This window comes from Myotis brandtii, unplaced genomic scaffold, assembly GCF_000412655.1.
Source record: "Myotis brandtii unplaced genomic scaffold, ASM41265v1 scaffold806, whole genome shotgun sequence".
Taxonomy (NCBI): Eukaryota; Metazoa; Chordata; class Mammalia; order Chiroptera; family Vespertilionidae; genus Myotis; species Myotis brandtii.
The window spans coordinates 2,501,050-2,519,598 of NW_005371249.1; the positions used below are offsets into that span (position 1 = coordinate 2,501,050).

The 18,549-nt window shown below is 43.1% G+C and overlaps 1 protein-coding gene across 1 annotated transcript; it reads left to right on the plus strand.

Annotated features, from left to right (window-relative positions):
- Nucleotides 1-3,422: 3,422 nt before the first annotated feature.
- LOC102259482 (protein FAM205CP) lies at nucleotides 3,423-17,518 on the plus strand (the record flags this gene model as incomplete). The annotated part of the gene is made up of 5 exons (XM_014531532.1): nucleotides 3,423-3,479; nucleotides 11,494-11,539; nucleotides 11,678-11,738; nucleotides 12,751-13,235; nucleotides 16,439-17,518. Coding segments are annotated over 5 exons (831 nt in total), but the record flags the coding sequence as incomplete, so codon positions are not given.
- Nucleotides 17,519-18,549: the final 1,031 nt, after the last annotated feature.

Sequence of the window (18,549 nt, forward strand, 5' to 3'; positions counted from 1 at the left end):
ATTCTTTCTTGAACCCACCACGTCAATTAGACTTTCATTCCTACCATCCCACGAAGAATGCACTTGTGAAGGGCCCCAACGACCCACTGGTAATGAAATCTCACATTCGATTCTCAGTCCCATCTTGCTTGCTGGCCACGCCCTCCTACCTTCAGAACAATTTTCACTCGACTCTGGAGACACCACATTCCCTTGGTTTTCTGCCCATATCATGAATGGCTCCTTTTCAAAGTTCTTATTATCTCATATTTCTTATTATATTGGAGTGCCCCAGGACTCAGGACTCAGCCTACCAGGGGTTGGCAAACTACTTCTATAAAGGGCCGGATAGTAAATATTTCCAGTTTGGGGGCCATATGGTTTCTGTTGCAATTACTCAAGAAGTCATAGACATAAATGAATGTTGACTTGATCATTGCCATCAGTGCTTATTATGTGCCTCATATTGCTAAATAAACAATAATTTGTCATCCTGGTATTTCTGCATAATTACATGAGCACAACTGGAGCTCAGAGGGAGGAAAGGTTTCCTTCTGTGTCGTGGAGGGAAGGGAATTCTATTTTGAAATGTCTGTACATGTCTCCTTTTTGTCCCATTTTATTTGAAATTCGGGAATTTTGAAAGGCGAAAGGCTCAGTCTGAACTTTTTCCTTATTAATGTTAGCTTTCAGCCTTTGTTCATCAACTGGGAGTGGGGGTAGGCGGAGGAAAGGAAGAGCTTCAACAGCTGGTGGGGAATGAGAGACAGCTTCTCAGTAGGGTCTGAGATAGAGGGAGGTTATTTTATTTGTTGAGATGGGGTGATTACACTCCCAAAGTGAATTTTGAGAGACAGCTGCACACAGAAAAAGAGATGGTGATTAGAATTAATTACTGTTGTAGATGTTTTGCATTTCTACAGCACTTTGTATTTACAAAGAATTCTGTAATCACTTATTAACTCTCTCCCACCAGAACCTTCTGACATGGGCAGCATTATTACAGAATTTTGTATTTGTCTTCTGGGAAGAAATCTGAGCTGCTTTGGATGCGTACTAGAATTAAGGAATCAAAATCTTTATTGCAGTTCTTTTTACTCACTGTGTGGCTTTAAGGAACCAAATAATGAGAACTCGAACATTGAGTTACTCTATAATTTTATTATGATGAATAACTTATGAAGATGGTTCAGTGCTCTGCTAAATAATAAAAGATTTCATATGTGGGTATGCAATAACTAACCCCTCTACAATTCAGTTTCCTACAGGTTTTTTAAAAATAAAAAATATATCATATTTTTATATATCAAATGCTTAGCATAGTGCCTAGCATATTTACTTAATAAATGCTTTATAAGTGTCATCCATTATTTATACTGTAATAAGACCCATGTGACATATGCACCCACTTCACTGCTTTAAGTCTTCCTGTCTTTGGGTAAGGAGGCAGATGTACATCCACGTATTCAGCAGTATTTACTGAGTGACTACCATTTATCAGGTATTGTTCCTGGAGCTAGGGATACACTGGTGAACAATAAGGGAGGTCCTGCTCTCATGAATCTTATATTCTGGCAGCAGGGGGAGGACTCACGTTAATCATGGTGGAGGCCCTTACACTTAAGTGGGAGTTAGGTTGAGATAGAGAGGACAGAAGCATGATTAGAGTATATTTAGAAAATTGTGGGGACTTTTTTTCCTGAACTTTCATATAAACAGCATTTTTCTGTAGAAATAAGTTAAGTATAAATTTATAAGCTATTCACTTTTTATAAAAGTATTTAAATACATACATATTTTATTTAAAATATACGTATGAATTTATAAAATATTTAAAAGAAAAGATTATTATTATAAAAAGTTAGAATACCACTATACTGAAAATTTTAAAAATAGAAAAATTACTCATAATTTCATTACAATATCTTTTCTTTTAAATGGCCTTAGCATATATTTGCACATAGTTTGTTCAGCACCCATTTACCGAGCATTTTCCCATGATGCTTCAGGGGCTGAACCCACAACCCTTTGGTGCACAGGCTGTTTCCTGATATTTGGGCATGGCTTGGAGTTGCAGACAGTTCGGTGGGATGGCAGTAGAGGGAGACAATGTCACATAACAACATCCTGAACTCCCTTAGCCCAGGGCCTGCTTGGAAGGGATGAGATAAAGGGAGCGGCCGGTTAGCCCTGCTGAAAAGAGCAGGTAAAGAATAGTAGACTGAAGCAGGATGAAATCCCTGGACATGTCGGGAGCCTGAAGAGAAGGTTCCAGAGGCAGAGAGGAGCCCAGGTCCTCACCATTGCCTCTTTAACCTCAGGTGACTTCTGGGGAAATAGCTGCCCCTACCATCCCAACATAAAGACCCACACTTTTCTTTCTGTTTAGGATATTATTGGGGCTATGGATCAAGATGCAAGCGAGAGTCCCTTCCAAGATAACCCTGATACAAGTTAATTTTGAGTTCTACAGTCAGTGGGTCTGGCCTTTTGCTGCCTTTTCCAGCTACTACCAGTGTCTTCTCAGGCTGGGTTCTTACCTAGATGCATCTAAGTTGGGATGCAGTTTCCTAATTTATTCCTCACTCTTCAGACACTGAAATGACTTTACAAACACTTTTAATATATATATTTTTTGTTAATCCTCACCTGAGGATGTTTTCCATTGCTTTTTCAGAAAGAGGGGAAGGAAGGGACAGAAGGAGGAAGGGGGAGAGAGAGAGAGAGAGAGCTAGAGGGAGAGAGAGAGAGAGAAACATTGATGTGAGAGAGACACATCGATTGGTTGCCTCCCGCACTCACCCCCCCTGTGGGGGGGGGGGGGGGAAACCGCAACCCAGGCATATGCCCTTGACCAAGAATCAAACCCACGACCCTTTGATGCACAGGCTGATGCTCTAACCACTGAGCACACCAGCCAGGGAAATTTTTAGATTTTTAAGATTAGAATTATACAATTGCAAAAGATGTCAAAAACATCATCTGAGAAGTTCCTTTCCATGTCCTGATTCCGTCTGAAGAGTTTGTCCTGCTTACAGTGTCAGTGCCCTGATGGCTAGATTTCATAAAATAATAACAGTACTCAATCACTAGAAATCTTTGTAGACACCAGGAGTAAATGTACTTGATCTTTATGGAAATGTGTTTGGGTCTCTCCTGCTTCCTTCTAGCCCCTTTCCTGAGACATTCCCTTGATTCTGCTCTAAAGGTGAGCACCAGTCACAAAACCCTCGAGCGTTCTTTATTCTGGACATTGGGTCCACAGGCTTCCTGGCATCTTTCATAGGAAGGCCTCCACACTCTGCCTTTCTGTTGGAAAATCCTAGAAGAGTAAGGAACAAGAGATGCTAAATCATTACAGGAGAAAACGCTCCTATTCCTTCTGTTTTATCAAAGGAAAAGTTAACCAGGTCATCCTCTAACGGGAAGAGACCCAGACCTAAGTCAGCATCAGGGTTAAGTACACCGAGAAACCTGCGCAAACAAACGACTCATCTCAAGTATGGAGAACTTAGACTTAGGGTTTGGATGAAGTCTCTAGACCAGCAATTTTTAACCGTTTTCATTTCACAGCACACATAAACTATCACTAAAATTCTGCAGCACACCAAAAATCCACTTTTTGCCAGTCTGACAAAAAATAGGTATAATTTTGATTCATTCACACTGGACATCTATTGTTGTGTTGGCAGTTGTCATTTTTTAAATATGACAATCAAAGGGAAAAGAGATCAGTGCCCTTGGCTAAATAGTCAGATATTTATTGCATGTTTTAAAATTTTTTGCAGCACACCCGTTGAAAATCGCTGCTCTAACTAAACACATTTAGGAGACTACCAACAATTTTTCTATTTTTCTTGAAAATGCTAATTTCACATGCAAAAGAGAAGTACTAAAACAGTATTGTTATTATAACAGTAGAAATAGGGGAATATAGCCCTAGCCAGTTTGGCTCAGTGGATAGAGCATTGGCTTGTGGACCTAAGCGTCCTGGGTTCAATTCTGATCAAGGGCACGTACTTGGTTGCAGGCTCTTCCCTGACCTGGGCCCTGGTGTTTCTCTCACATTGATATTTCTCTGTTTTTCTCTCTCTCTCCCACTCTCTGTAAAAGAGAGGGTTTTTACACCCATGTTTGTCAGCTCTTGGTTTCATTGATCTTTTGTATTGTTTTTTGTGTGTTTTTTTTAGATTCTATTTCTGCTCTGATCTTTATTATTTCCTTCCTTCTACTCACTTTGGGATTTGTTTGTTGTTCTTTTTCTAGTTCTTACCATTTTCTTTGTAGTATCTTTATCTAGTTTCAGAATTAGGGTAATGTTGGCCAGATAAAATGAGCTTGGGAGTCTTCCCTCTTGAATTTTTTGGGAATAGTTTGAAAATGATAGGTGTTAGTTCTTCTTTGAATGTTTGGTAAAATTCACTGTGAAGTTATCTGGTCTGGACTTTTGTTGGGAATTTTTTTATTACTGCTTTGATTTTGTTGGTTGTAATTGGTCTGCTCAGATTTTCTGTTTTTTCTTGATTTCGTCTTGGAAGATTGTATCCTTCTAGAAATTTGTCTACTTCTTCCACATTGTCCAATTTGTTGGCATATGTAATAGTTGTTCATAATATTTTCTTATAATACTTTGTATTTCTGTGGTGTCAGTTGTTACTTCTTTAATTTCAAATTTTATGTATTTTTGGTCCTCTTTCTTTTTTTCTTGATGAGTCTGGTTAAATGTTTATCAATCTTGTTTATCTTTTTCAAAGAACCAACTCTTGGTTTTATTGATCTTTTGTATTGGTTTTATTTTTTTAGATTCTATTTTATTTCTTCTCTGATCTTTTTTATTTCCTTCCTTCTATTCACTTTGGGATTTATTTGTTGTTCTTTTTCTAGTTCCTTTAGATGTTAGGCAAGATTTTTTTTTTTAGATTTGTCTTATTTTGGGGGGTAGGCCTGTATTGCTATGAATTTCCCTTTAGGACTGTTTTCACTGTGTCCCATAGATTTGGGGTTGTGTTTTCATTTTCACTCGTCTCAAGATTTCTTACTTGATCTTATTGTTAACACATTTATTGTTTAATAACATGTTATTTATCCTCCATGTGTTTGTATGTTTTTCTTGTAATTGATTTCTAGTTTTCTACCATTGTTATCAGAAACAATAACTTGATATGATTTCAATCTTCTTAAATTTACTGAGACTTGTTTTGTGGCCTAATATGTGGTCTATCCTAGAAAATATTCTATATGCACTTGAAAAGAATACATACTAAATTGTATATTTGAAAGTTGCTAAGAAAGTAGTTCTCATCACAACAAAAAACAAATGTAACATGTGAGGTGATGGATATTAACTAAACTTATTGTGATAGTAACTTCCCAATATGTACATATATCAAATAATTCTGTTGTACACCTTAAACTAACACAATGTTTTATGTCAATTACATCTCAATAAAACTGGGTGAGGCGGGGGAGACTGTTGCTCTTTGGAGGCCAGTTGCTTCCAAATACACATCCAGAGCCCAGTGCTTTCTTGTATGTGGATTATTTTTAATTCTTAAAATGTAGACTGCTGGATCCTGCCCCTAGAGATTATGAAAATCTGTACTTTCACAAGCCTCCCAGGGATTCTGATGCAAGGCCAGTTTGAAAGACACTGGAGCAGACAACCTGTTCCCGTCACTTAGTCCGCCAGATGAGAAGCATTGAATGGGCATGTGCTGCCCTCTAGTGTCCCTGGCTGCTTGCTACACTTCTGCATGGTAGAGAACCTGCTGCAAGAGCGCTGGTGGGCTTGCTGCCTGACACTACTCGGGGCTTCCAGTCCAACACTCTGTAAATCTTAGATCTTGGGTGTTAATAAAGACACTCATGTAAAAATTGTTGCTGTTGAATAGTAGCAACTATGCTTCTCTAACCGAGCACCTTGGCATGTCAAAGGTGTTCCAAAATATATTCTGAGAATGAGACACGGCAAAACTTCATAAGGCTTGTCTTAGAGGAACAAACTAACATCAGTGGCATGTCTGTATGACCCATGGTTCATATGAATCAAAAACTGTAAACAGTTTCCTGAGGAAATTCTATTACAATAATTGCGGTGCTGTAACATTATAATGGAAGCAGGGTCTGGCTTTATAGGTTTTCTAGAAATAAATGAATATGAATCCTTTAAAGTTGTGTCGTCCTCCAGAGTTCAGAGACTTTTCCTGTACTTCATCTCCCTTATTTTCTGTTTACTGTAAACCATGAGTCAGGAAGAGCAAAAGTGAAGATCCATACCCACATCATTAAAAATGACAGACAGTGTTTTCATTACATGAATGTGCCTTGTTTAGGAAGGCACTGATTCCACTGTCCTATCCACGCAAGCACCCTTCGTCAACAAGTACCAAATCAATAAGTAAACTTGCACTAAAGGCCAATTCTGCAAAAAGCATAAGATTATCTTTGTTTCTAACCCCACAGCTCTGAGACAGAGGAGCAAGGGCTGGGTGAGTTGCTGGAGAGGAGATTTCAGCAGATGGTTTTAATGGCTTCGTGGGATGAAAGTAACTGTGGGTAAATGCACTGGTTGTAGCAGGTGTGAAGTTTACAGAATTTGATGGTTTTGCCTGGAGCAAGGGGTCAGGCTAATGGAGACTTAGAACTATTGCAGCAATTGCAATTGCAATTAAAAGGTGGCAGCAGTTGCAGGAAGCAAGAGCTGATTGGTAGGATACATGGTATTCTGTTTACCTCATCTACAGCCCTTCGGTGAGGGAGAGCGTCCCACTCTAGCGTTCTGGGGATGGCTGAATGCATGACACTGACACTGGACCTATGGGATTGATAGTAGCTTATTAAGCACGTATATTCAGAGTCCAGAGGAGGAGGACACCAAATACCACACTGCATCAGGTTAACGGGAGATAGACCTATTGCAGCACCGTAGAGAGAAGTAGTAGCTGCAGGAAGCAGGACCAGGTTGGGCAGTAATAATAAAAGTAACGTAAGAGTCAAACTAGCCCAGCCAGCATGGCTTTGATGTGGTTGAGCATCGACCTATGAACCAGGAGGCCACAGTTCCATTCCCGGTTAGCGCCCATGCCCGGTTGCAGGCTCGATCCCCAGTGCAGGGCATGCAGGACGCAGTCGATCAATGATTCTCTCTTATCATTGATGTTTCCATCTGTCTCTTCCACTTCCTTCCTCTCTGAAATCAATAAAAATATATTTTTTAAAAGGAGTCAAGCTACTTTGTAGGTATGTTGACCTGCTACTGAAAAGCTGATGCAAGCTGCGTTTAAATTGATTTTTGTTAACCTGTCATTTAGTGCTCTTGGGTTAAAAAAAAGTCTTCTCTTTCCTGTACTATGGAATTTGCAAGTTCAGAAAAGATGTCAAAATGGCTCAAATTCATCCTATCTTCAAGGATGAAATATAAGGATCTATTTTTAAAATTTTGTTCTACATAAAAATAATATTCAAGAAAAATACTCTCTTATCCAATATTTTATCAAATCATTTTCAGAATATTCTTCCTTATAGCTAGCAAAAGTGCCTCATGCTAAGGATTGTTTTTTTGCATTTGTTTTTAAAACTGTGGTTAAATATACTTAACATAAAATCAACTATTTTAATCATTTTAAGTGTATAGTTCAATGTCATTAAGTACATTTACATGTTGTGCAACCATCACTACTACCCTTTTCAGAACTTTTTCATAATTTCCAACAGAAACTCTGTACCCATCTATACTAATAATCTATACTAATAAAAGGATAATATGCTAATTAGACCAGATGTCTTCCGGACGTTCTTCTGGACAAAGCTACAGAGGCTGCTGCTGCAAGGGCCGGGCAAGACTCAGGCAAGCTGCGGATGGTGGCTACTGCTGCTGCGACCGACAGGCAGTGGCAGCAGCAGCAGTGTGATGGGGGCATCACCTTCCCCTGATCGGCCTGGTCGCCTCCCTCAGAGGGAGGCCAGACTGCGGCTTAGGACATCCCCTGAGGGCTCCCGGACTGTGAGAGGGGGCAGGCCAGGCTGAGGGGTCCCCCCCCACCCAGTGCATGAAAATTCATGCACTCTGGTTAAATAATAACTCCCTACTCCCCTCTTTCCAAACCCCTGGTAAGGTTAGTTCTTGATTCATGTGAATTAGTCTTGTCATTAAAACTAGATTTTTTAAGTGTCTTTTGAGCAGGCAGGTAACACAACTCAATGTCTTTGTGCTTTGACATACTCACCACACTTGTTAGGCGGGAGACTGGATGCTGGAGGCAGGACCAAAAGCCTCTTCAGAAATTTGGGGCTTAAGAATATTTGAGCTGTAGGACCACTCTCATCAGGGCAAGAACTTCTTTTTTAAAAAAATATTTTTATTGATTTCAGAGAGGAAGGGAGAGGGAGAGATAGAAATATCAATGATGAGAGAGAATCATTGATCGGCTGCCCCCTGCATGCCCCCTACTGGGAATCAATCCTGCAACCCGGGTATGTGCTCTTGACTGGAATCAAACCAGGGACCCTTCAGTACTCAGGCCGATGTTCTATCCACTGAGCCAAACCAGCTAGGGCAGGGCAAGAACTTCTTAAGGAAATTCAGAAATCCAGGAGTGTTGGAGGCATATCACAATGTCAACAAGGGCCAGGAAGGTTAACATTAATATGTGAATCAGTGGATATAAGGATGGTGGGTATTGAAGTTGAACAGGAAGAAACTTGCTCTGCCTAAATGTGTTCAAATTCAGATGTTCATAGCACATTCAGCCAAACATTCCAACCATGATGGAATCAAACAAAGAGCCACAAATTTATGGTCCTTAATAAAAAATCTTGCCAATAAATCCATCTCCATGAATAGATAGGATGCTATAAGATCTGTTTAGGCCATTCTGGAAAATCAAGCTCCAGAGGTAAGCCTCATTCATGTGCCTCCCTCAAAGGCATTTTACAGTCTCCCTTGTCCATCTCAAGCTTGGCCAGAGTGGAAAGTGCCTTTTTTAGTAACTTAGAAAGTTATTTAAAAGGACAGCAGTTGTTTCCTTTCCTGGCCACATCAGACATGGCCCTCTTCCTGAACTTTTCCACATGACCATCTATTTATTGCCTGTGACATCAAAACCCTCACTTTCCAAGACTTAACAAGACATCGGGTGCCCTATCCTCTTGTGTGTTTTTAGTTATCTTCTCACTACAGGTGATGTTATTTATGGAGTGCCTCTGACCTAGCCTCTCTCTCACTCTTACAGGGCAATGCAGCATACATAAAGGCTCAGTTACCTGGGGGTAGATGTCCCACTATTGTCTTAAAGAAGAGAGGTGAGCCATCAGGATACAGGAAATAGAAAGAGCATGAAAGAATATATGCTGCCTGTGACCTTAGCATCTTTAGGCCTACACCCTGCACTCCATACAGACAACCAGATACTCTCATCTGAATACTGAATCACATGAGCTTCTCCTAGACCAGCGATTTTCAACTTGTGTGCCACAAGAGTCTTAAAGCATGCAATACCTGACTTTTTAGTCAGGGACACTGACCTCTTTTCCCTTAAATTGTCAAATTTTTAAAAATGACAACAGCCGCCCTGACCAATTTGGCTCAGTGGATAGAGCATCAGCCTGTGGACTGAAGGGTCCCAGGTTCGATTCCGATCAAGGGCATGTACCTTGGTTGCAGGCACATCCCCAGTAGGGGGCGTGCAGGAGGCAGCTGATCGATGTTTCTCACTCTCTATCCCTCTCCCTTCCTCTCTGTAAAAAATCAATAAAATGTATTTTTTAAAAAGTGATGAGAAGGAGCTTAAATACCATTTCTTATTAAAAGACACCAGATGTCCTTGCATAAATACTTTATATAAAAAAATAGTGACAACAGCCAACGCAACAATAGCCATCCGGTGTGAATGAATCAAGATTATAGCTTTTTTTTTTTTGTCAGATCAGCAAAAATATATACTTTTTGGTGTGCTGCAGAATTTTAGCAACTTGCTTATATGTACCATGAGATGAAAAAGGTTGAAAATCACTGTCTAGACAGATAAAGGTCTGTAATGATCCACATTCCTTGTGAAACAGGAGGGCTTTGTGATGTAGTCTGTTGGTCTGGTTGCATCCTCTGTGAGGCGGAGATGACAAGGTCTAGAATATGGACTCATTATGTTTCAAGATCTTGAAAGCCTAGGAGGAGGATGGCTAAGTTTAGATCATGTTGAACCCTACATTTGTTCTGTGGGAAATAGGATATCCCTTATACACTTATGGCTCCATCATCATTATTGCATTAATTATTTGGCAAGCGAAAAAGAACCATCAAAGATTGAAATTTGGACCTTACAAGAGCGGTTGCCAGGTAGGGGAAAGCTATATCCATGACTGAAGCAATTAAGCCTCAAATGAGATTTTATTTCCTTAATTTCTCTTGTTACCTTACTCCCTGCTTTTTTAATGGGGGTATCCTTATTTGCTCTAAATGTGGGTGATTCTTCTGGTTGGTAGGCATTTTAAAAATATATATTTTTATTGATTTCAGAGAGGAAGGGAGAGGGAGAGAGAGATAAAAACATCAATGATGAGAGAGAATCATTGATTGGCTGCCTCCTACATGCCCCACATTGGGGATTGAGCCCGCAATCCAGGCATGTGCCCTGACCGGGAATTGAACTTCGACCTCCTGATTCATAGGTCAATGCTCAACCACTGAGCCCTGCCAGCCAGGCTGGATGGTAAGCATTTAGAGCCTTGGATGGCTAAAGTCTCTTAGCTACTAGACCATCCATCCTTTATTCTAATTTTTTCTCCTGTCTCATTCTTTTTTAAAAAAAAATATTTTTATTGATTTTTTTACAGAGGAAGGGAGAGGGATAGTTAGAAACATTGATCAGCTGCCTCCTGCACACTCCATACTGGGGATGTGTCTGCAACCAAGGTATTCATAGGTCAATGCTCAACCACTGAGCCCTGCCAGCCAGGCTGGATGGTAAGCATTTAGAGCCTTGGATGGCTAAAGTCTCTTGGCTACTAGACCATCCATCCTTTATTCTACTTTTTTCTCCTGTCTCATTCTTTTTAAAAAATATATATTTTTTTATTGATCTTTTTACAGAGAGGAGGGGAGAGGGATAGTTAGAAACATCGATCAGCTGCCTCCTGCACACTCCATACTGTGGATGTGCCCACAACCAAGGTACATGCCCTTGACCATGGAATCGAACCTGGGACCCTTGAGTCCTCAGGCTGACACTCTATCCACTGAGCCAAACCGGTTAGGGCTCATTCTGATTTCTCCACAGAACTTGTTCAGGGAATGGGGGTGGAAGTATGGAGTATGAAAGTGCCTCAAAATGAATCAGAAATAAGAGAAAGGAAATGATGGGGTGAAAAAGGTAGAGTAGGGAAAAGAAAAAAGAATGTATAAAATTGGTATACAGAAAAAAGTTTGCAGGTTTTGTCTCATTTTGACATGAAAAAAAAAGTATGCTCCAGCTTCATACTCTAACTTTTCTTTCTTTCTTTCTTTCTTTCTTTCTTTAGCATCAACGGAGAATTAAACAAAGGACTAAAGATAGAACATCAAGAGGTAAAGTCCCAGTTTCTTCTCTGACTCCCCTCCACTGTGGGCAAGGTTCCCATGGAACGTTTCTCTGACCTTCAGCTTCCTATAGTATGTCCCTGACTCCTCTCCTATTCCATGTAACGCTGTCTCCTGGTTTCTCAGCTAGAAAACATTCCTCCAGAGAAGATAAGAAGCCATGGGAGCTGATCGCTATCATGAAAAGGTGATCACTTGCTCTTTGTAGTCTTCCAGCTCGTCTGAACTGTGATGATTTCTCTACTTGGCCTGGGAGAGGGATGAAGAGAGGGATGATGACTAGGAGGAAGTCAGACACAGTGGAGGCTGGAGCATTGGTTGAGGGGGTTGCCAGGGCAAGGGAGGCTTCACATATCTCAGGAGGAGGAGTCCTAGTTCTGCTCTGGGCTAAGCTCACAGTGCTCCTGGAATTCAGAATTTGACTTGTACTTAATTCATAAAAGGCTCTACATGGATCTGCACTCAGCCATGAGACAAGTTATTCAGCCAAGAGAATGGATAAATAAGTGCATACCTAAGTAATCACTCTCATACTCTTCTTACAGCTACACCCTTTCAAGGGCAGACCCCTAGACCTTGCTGATATTACTTCCTCTGGTTCTGTCTTCAGGGAGCTCAGTTCCTGAGACAGCCCCCAGCTAGGAGCTTGTCATCTCATCCTCTTCTTAAAATCCCTAGAGAATGGGATTGGCTCCCAAGAGATGTTATTTATAGATAACAGCAACTCATCAGAGTCCCTAGAATGCAGAGTTGTCACAAGTACCTCATTGTCCACAGCTTGGAAATGCTAAATACCAGGCCGTGGCCTTCTTAGCCTTAAATGAGATTGAGTCCAAGTTCTACCTGGTGACGGCCCTGGTGATATCCCATCAGCTAACCATTAGTTCCCCATCCTTTGTTCCCATCTCTGGTTAAGCTGCTCAGCCCAGGTCAACAAAGAACTCACCCACCTCTCACTCATGGCTCTGTTCTCACGGGTTGTCTGAGACCTTGCCCAACAAGCCCCAGACCCTCAGCCCAGCACACAATAACTTGCCAAGTGGCAATTTCTTAGGAAGAAAAGTAGGGGAGTAAACACTGGGTGGGGGGTGTGCCCCAGGGCGTGAAGGGCTCGGAGGGCAGGGCCGATCTTCAGGCCACAGCTTCCAAAGAGGCAGCTGTCACCCCATCAATAACAGTTGCCATGTTTCCTCTTCCAGCCAGCGCTGGTTTCCTCAGGAGGGAAGTGTGCGGAGGCTCCTGTGTGCAGACCCCTCCTGCCCTGTCTGCAATGCTATGGCTCTGGAGATTAAGCAGTTGCTGGCGAGTGAGAGTACCCCCATCTCTCCCACTTCATCGAGGCGATCGCAGGGCTCCTCTTGCCTAGATATTTTGTCCCTGTCTAATTTGTCTTTTGGTCCAAGTCAGAGTTCCCAGCACTCCAGAGAGCTTTCAGTTCCACCTGTAACCCCCTCAATGACACAACTAAAGGATCACAAATCCTTAACCCAGTCAGCTCCCCAGTCAACTGGTGCAATCAGCATCCAAGATTACTGGGCTGACCACCAACTAAGGCAGGAATTTCAAGCACCAGATGTGTTCTGGGACGCAAGAGATCCGTCTTCTTCGAGCCTTGAGGAGTGCAGGATTCCTGTGAACCAACAGAACAAGAAGAGCAACACCGAATATGTCTCAGAGAAACAAGGTCAGCTGCCCTTGAATACCTTTTCCTTCCCTGAACCCAAAGTTCACAAACCTAAAATACCCCCATGGCCTTGCATTCCCTTCACCTGTTGTTCCTGTGTCACAAAAGGTGCGAGGTATCTTTAAATACAGATAGATAAATTCATGCATTTCTATAGCTGAGGGCTTCCAAGATGTGTGGAAGAGGCCCTATGGCAGCTTATATCACACTACCGTGAATAGGTTCCAAGCCTGGAGGGAAAAAAACAACTTTTTCTTTCATCATAATGCTGCCTCTATGGCCTTCGTTGTCTCACTGGCTCAGTTTCTCAGTGACTCCCTGCAAGGGTACCCATGCAGGTGCTGCTCAAGGTGATCAGCGACAGCATCTGGTGAGGTTTGTTGCTGCTGGTCAAGACCTGTCAGTATTCGGGGTGTTAGTTCCTGATCCACGTAAGGGCTTATTGCTGCCTCCACACAGGGGCTTACTTTTTGGGGCCCCTGGGGTCATGGGAGGTCAGCCAGTCCACCCAGACTTTCTGGGTTTTTGGAGGATCCACTATGGATCCAGAGCAAATATCACTGCAAGCAAATCCCAAACTCCATGACTCACCCTTTGGTTACTAAGCGGTCTCTGTCCATTACCTCGGCAACACACTGAGAATTCAGTGTGTTATCTGCAGCATAAACACAGCTATTTTTTCATGGTTCCTCTTTTCTGCACAGTCCCTGGTCCACCCCTGGAGATCTCTCCACAAAAGGGGAGTTCCCAGTCCCTTTCCCTTCAGTGATTTCTCCTTAGTCTCTACTGTCGGGTAGCTCTACCTTCTTCCCACATTTCTGAATTTGGGCTTCTCCATCTGACTATCAACAGGCCCATATCAACGTCCCATTTTCAACTCTGACCAATTGTGAAGCCTTGGAGTGGCACTGCTGCAAAGGAAGTTCCAGCCTCAGTGGGACTTGCCATCTGTTGCCCAGAGATCTCTGTAGATGCAGAGAACCATGCAACATAAGCCCTGAGACATGTTAAGCAACCTATCTCCCGAGACTCAGGGGCCTACCTGTTGGGGAAGCCTATATCATTCAGGAAGAGGCAGGTAGTGTTTTCCTGGAGCAGGCCCAGAGCTGCTGGAGTTCCACCTTCAGAAGGGGTCAGTTTAGCAGGTCAATTCACCATTGCTAGGGCCTGCTCCAGAAGATCCAGCAGTCCACCCAGTTTCTTCTGTCCCCTGATGACCAGCAGCCCTTGCCCTGGAGCAGCACCCTAACCAGTGTGAGTGTCCCCTAGTCTGCAGACCTAGAGGCCCGTGGGGATAGGGACCTGTTCTGATACTTTGTGGCAACAGGACCAGTTCACAGTTGCTTGCCCTGGCCAAGGCAATGTTGCAGAGCCAGACTACAAATGGGGGAGATCTACTAGGTATTGTCCCTGTCCATGTCTGCATGGGGGGACTGTAAATCACTGGGTCTGCAGCATTTCAGGGGCCCTGGAAGCAACCTTGTTCCCTTACAGCCCAGAAAGTAAACTTCTGTGTGGAGGCAGCAATCAACCCTTATATGGATCAGAAAGTAACACCCTGAATACTGACAGGTCTTGACCAGCAGCAACAAACCTCACCAGATGCTGTCACTGATCACCTTGAGCAGCACCTGCGTGGGTATCCTTGCAGGGAGTCACTGAGAAACTGAGTCAGTGAGACAACTTTTGGCCTTTCTGTCAGGGGTGCTGTCTCTTTACTACATGGCTTTCTCCAAGGTCATGGACCAGATGCTTCACTGATCACCTTGAGCAGCACCTGCGTGGGTATCCTTGCAGGGAGTCACTGAGAAACTGAGTCAGTGAGACAACTTTTGGCCTTTCTGTCAGGGGTGCTGTCTCTTTATTACATGGCTTTCTCCAAGGTCATGGCCCCAGCAATCAGTAGCCAATCAGCAATTACAGAGATGGAGCCTGGGTTTGTTGGGGGTCCAATAGAGCCTCTGACTCAATCTCATGTAAACAGCAACGTGTAAGTCCTGGCCATGCTTTCAGGATGCCGAAGAAACTTATGCAGACAGTGCTCGAGCATTCCAGATTGAAGTACAGGCGAATGGATACAGTGCAACTAGATAGCCAGACAGATCCTAGTACCCTGTTCACTCAATACACCCGTCTTGGCCAAACTAAATTTTTACCTGAAAAAGAAATTCCTGGAGATACATTTGGGACATCTCATAATGACAAAGGAGTCCAGGGAAGGAACTGTGGCTATCTCAAGGAATAGCTGGGCCAAGGAGCCCTTTAGGAATCTAAACAACCAAGGGAAAACATTGCCCCAGGAACTCCCCATCCCACCAGGCATCCTATGTGCCCCTGAAGGGTCCACTTTAAAGAAGAGCTTGCAAATAAACTAAGGTGGTGCACAGAACCAAAAGCAAGCTAATTCCAGAGCAGTCCTTATGGTTCTGCTCACTGAGCCTTCAAGATCTCACAACCCAGTGGGGACATAACAGAGATTTGGGTGCTTTGTGTTCAGCTGGAGGCCAGTGTGAACAACCACAGCCAGGAGGAGCCCTAGGCTCCTTAGCCCCAGGTCTCTACAAGATAGAGACAACTCCCTACTCCAGCAGAGAAAATAGAGGACCCAGGGAAACTCAAAACAGCAGAGAATGACAGAGAAGGGAGTGCAACACTGAGGCTCGCCCCAACCAGAAAGAACATCTACTGTGCCAAAATTCAAGGTTATGTAGGGACACTTCTAAGTTGGACCACCAGAGCCCCTGACTTCCCAACTGTATCTCCAGGATCTTTCTCAAATAGAATTTTAGTTTGACCAAGATGGTTGCCTTGAGTGAGTAGAGACTAGCAATGACAAGTCTGGATCTATAGAGTCACCCTCACCTTGAGTTCTTAGAGCATCCTCCAGGATTTCTTGGGGCAGAATGTCCAGATAAGAATGGTCTGCAGGGCCAGTAGAGCAAGCTGAATGACCTCATTCAAATAAGGATTCCTGAGAATGCCAAATCTGCAATGTCCAGAGCTGAAATGGCCTGACCTTACAGGATCACCTTCTGGGCCACCATTCACTAGGTCAAATTTTGCAAGTCCAGCATTTGAAGGGGCCCATATTTTTCAGATCCAAACTTTTCAGGAACCAAATTTGTAGGGTCACACTTTCTAGGGTCAGGAGCTTTAGGGTCTGGTAAAGGCAGCTCACATTCACAAGAGCCCTACCCTTCCAGAAGCTGCAGAAGCTGGCTTGGGAAATAAGATGAAGCATTTTACACACTGGATTAAACACAAGTTGAAAGATCAAGGGCATAAAGAATCCATTCTCCTTTCTGAGGATGAGACAGTGGCCAAAACCACGACCAAAAAGGTTGAGAAGAGTCCACCCTCCACCAGACGCCCTGTGAAGCAATAGAGGACAAGAATATCACCTTCTTTGATGCCCACCAGTGCCTAGACAATGAACTCCAGCCACACCCCTTTGAGCCTGGCCACTCCTGGTTCCAGTGCCTTTCCCACAACAGATCTAAGCACTGTCCTCAGCTGACTTGTGCCACTCAACCAAAAATCCATGCCAGGTCTCAACTCTCACCTCAGCAGGAGGCACTGGTCTATACAGGGAGAAAACCCATCCCAGAAAAAAAAGAGTTCAGGGTTTCCAAAAACTCTGCATATTTCTGAAAAAGGCTGTCATCGTTTCCATTAATTTGCAGGTGAGGCAGTACCTTCTCCAAATATACACTATAACTCTCTGCAAAGAACCACCTGTTTTTGCCTGCTTATTTTCAATGTGATATGTAATGAAGAGAGTAGAGGAGGTAGATAGTACTTCCCATATGGTATAAGAGCTTAAATTCATATTTCAGATGGATTAGCATTCCACGTAACTCTTTCAGCTCCACCCTGAACTACAGATAAAGGGACTTGGGCAGAAAAGGAAGACCCTTCTCTAAGGTGCATTGAAGCCAAAGATCAGGCTTGAATTCTTCTGATAGTGTCTTTGGGTCCCAGAGGAGCAATGTGAACATGAAGACAGCACAAGAAGTAGTGGCCAGGAATCCAGTGCATTTTTGGCCTATAGACACAATTTATGGATAAACTCTGTATATCCAGAACCTGTAGGGAAGGTTTTTAGAGGAGTGTGCACCATCCTTGGGGAGGTGCTTTGTGTTTATCAGAAGCACAAAGCTAATATGACAGATGTCAAAAGTAAATGATAGCATCTTCCCTCTCTGTGCCCTCTTATTATTGATTAACTCTTTAAGGGTTAGCCATCTGGGAACCTGCAGTAGCCTGTTGCCTGTTTGACCCTCATTGCCTTTCAGTTGCATGAATGAATGCCTCCTAAAGTGAAGAATAGTTGATGAGAAGTTCCTCAAAAGGGTCACAATAAAAATGACTTTTAGCTGAATTTTGCATTCAACAGTTCAAATATCTGAGTACTTTATATGCTAGGTACTATGCCAGACCCTAGAGACATAACAGTGAACAGCCCACAGGCCCTCCTCCAATGGAACTCATGGAATCATGGAGTAGACAGTTAAGTAAAAAGTCACTGAAAGCCCAGCCAGCATGGCTCAGTCAGGAGGTCACAGTTTGATTCCTGGTCAGGGCATATACCCAGGTTGCGGACTCAATCCTCAGTGCGGGGCTTGTAGGAGGCAGCGGATCAATGATTATCTCTCCTCATTGATACTTCTATCTCTCTCTCCCTCTCCCTTCCTGTCTGTAACCAATAAAAATATATATTTTTAAAAAGTCACTAAAAGCTGGTTAGAGAAATAAGTGACAGGGAGATATAAAGTACAGCACAGGGAATATAGTCAATAATATTGTAATATGTATAGTGTCAAATGGGTACTAGATTTATCAGAGCGATCACTTCATCTAATCTAATAAAAGAGAAACATGCAAATTGACCGCACCTCTGCTATGCCCCAAGCCATGCCCACCAGCCAATCAGAGCGACTATATGCAAATTAACCCAACCAAGATGGTGGTCGGCAGCCACAGAGCTGGAGCAAGCAGGAGGCTTGATTGCCCAGGCGATGGAGGAAGCCAAGCTTCTCGCCTGCCCTGGTCAGCTGTAGCCTCCACTCAAGGAAACAAAGTTTCAATTATAGAAGATAAATAAATCCCAGATATCTGCTTCCAGCCAGCCTCCACTGGAAGCTTGGGTGGCTGGGGGCCGTGGCCAGCCTGCAAACAGCCATCAGCCCCTCACCCAGGCTAGCCAGGCACTCCAGCGGGGACCCCCACCCTGAAGGGGGTGTGGCCAGTCTGAAAACAGCCCTCAGCCCCTCCCAGGTTGGTCAGGCACCCCAGCAGGACCCCCACCCTGATC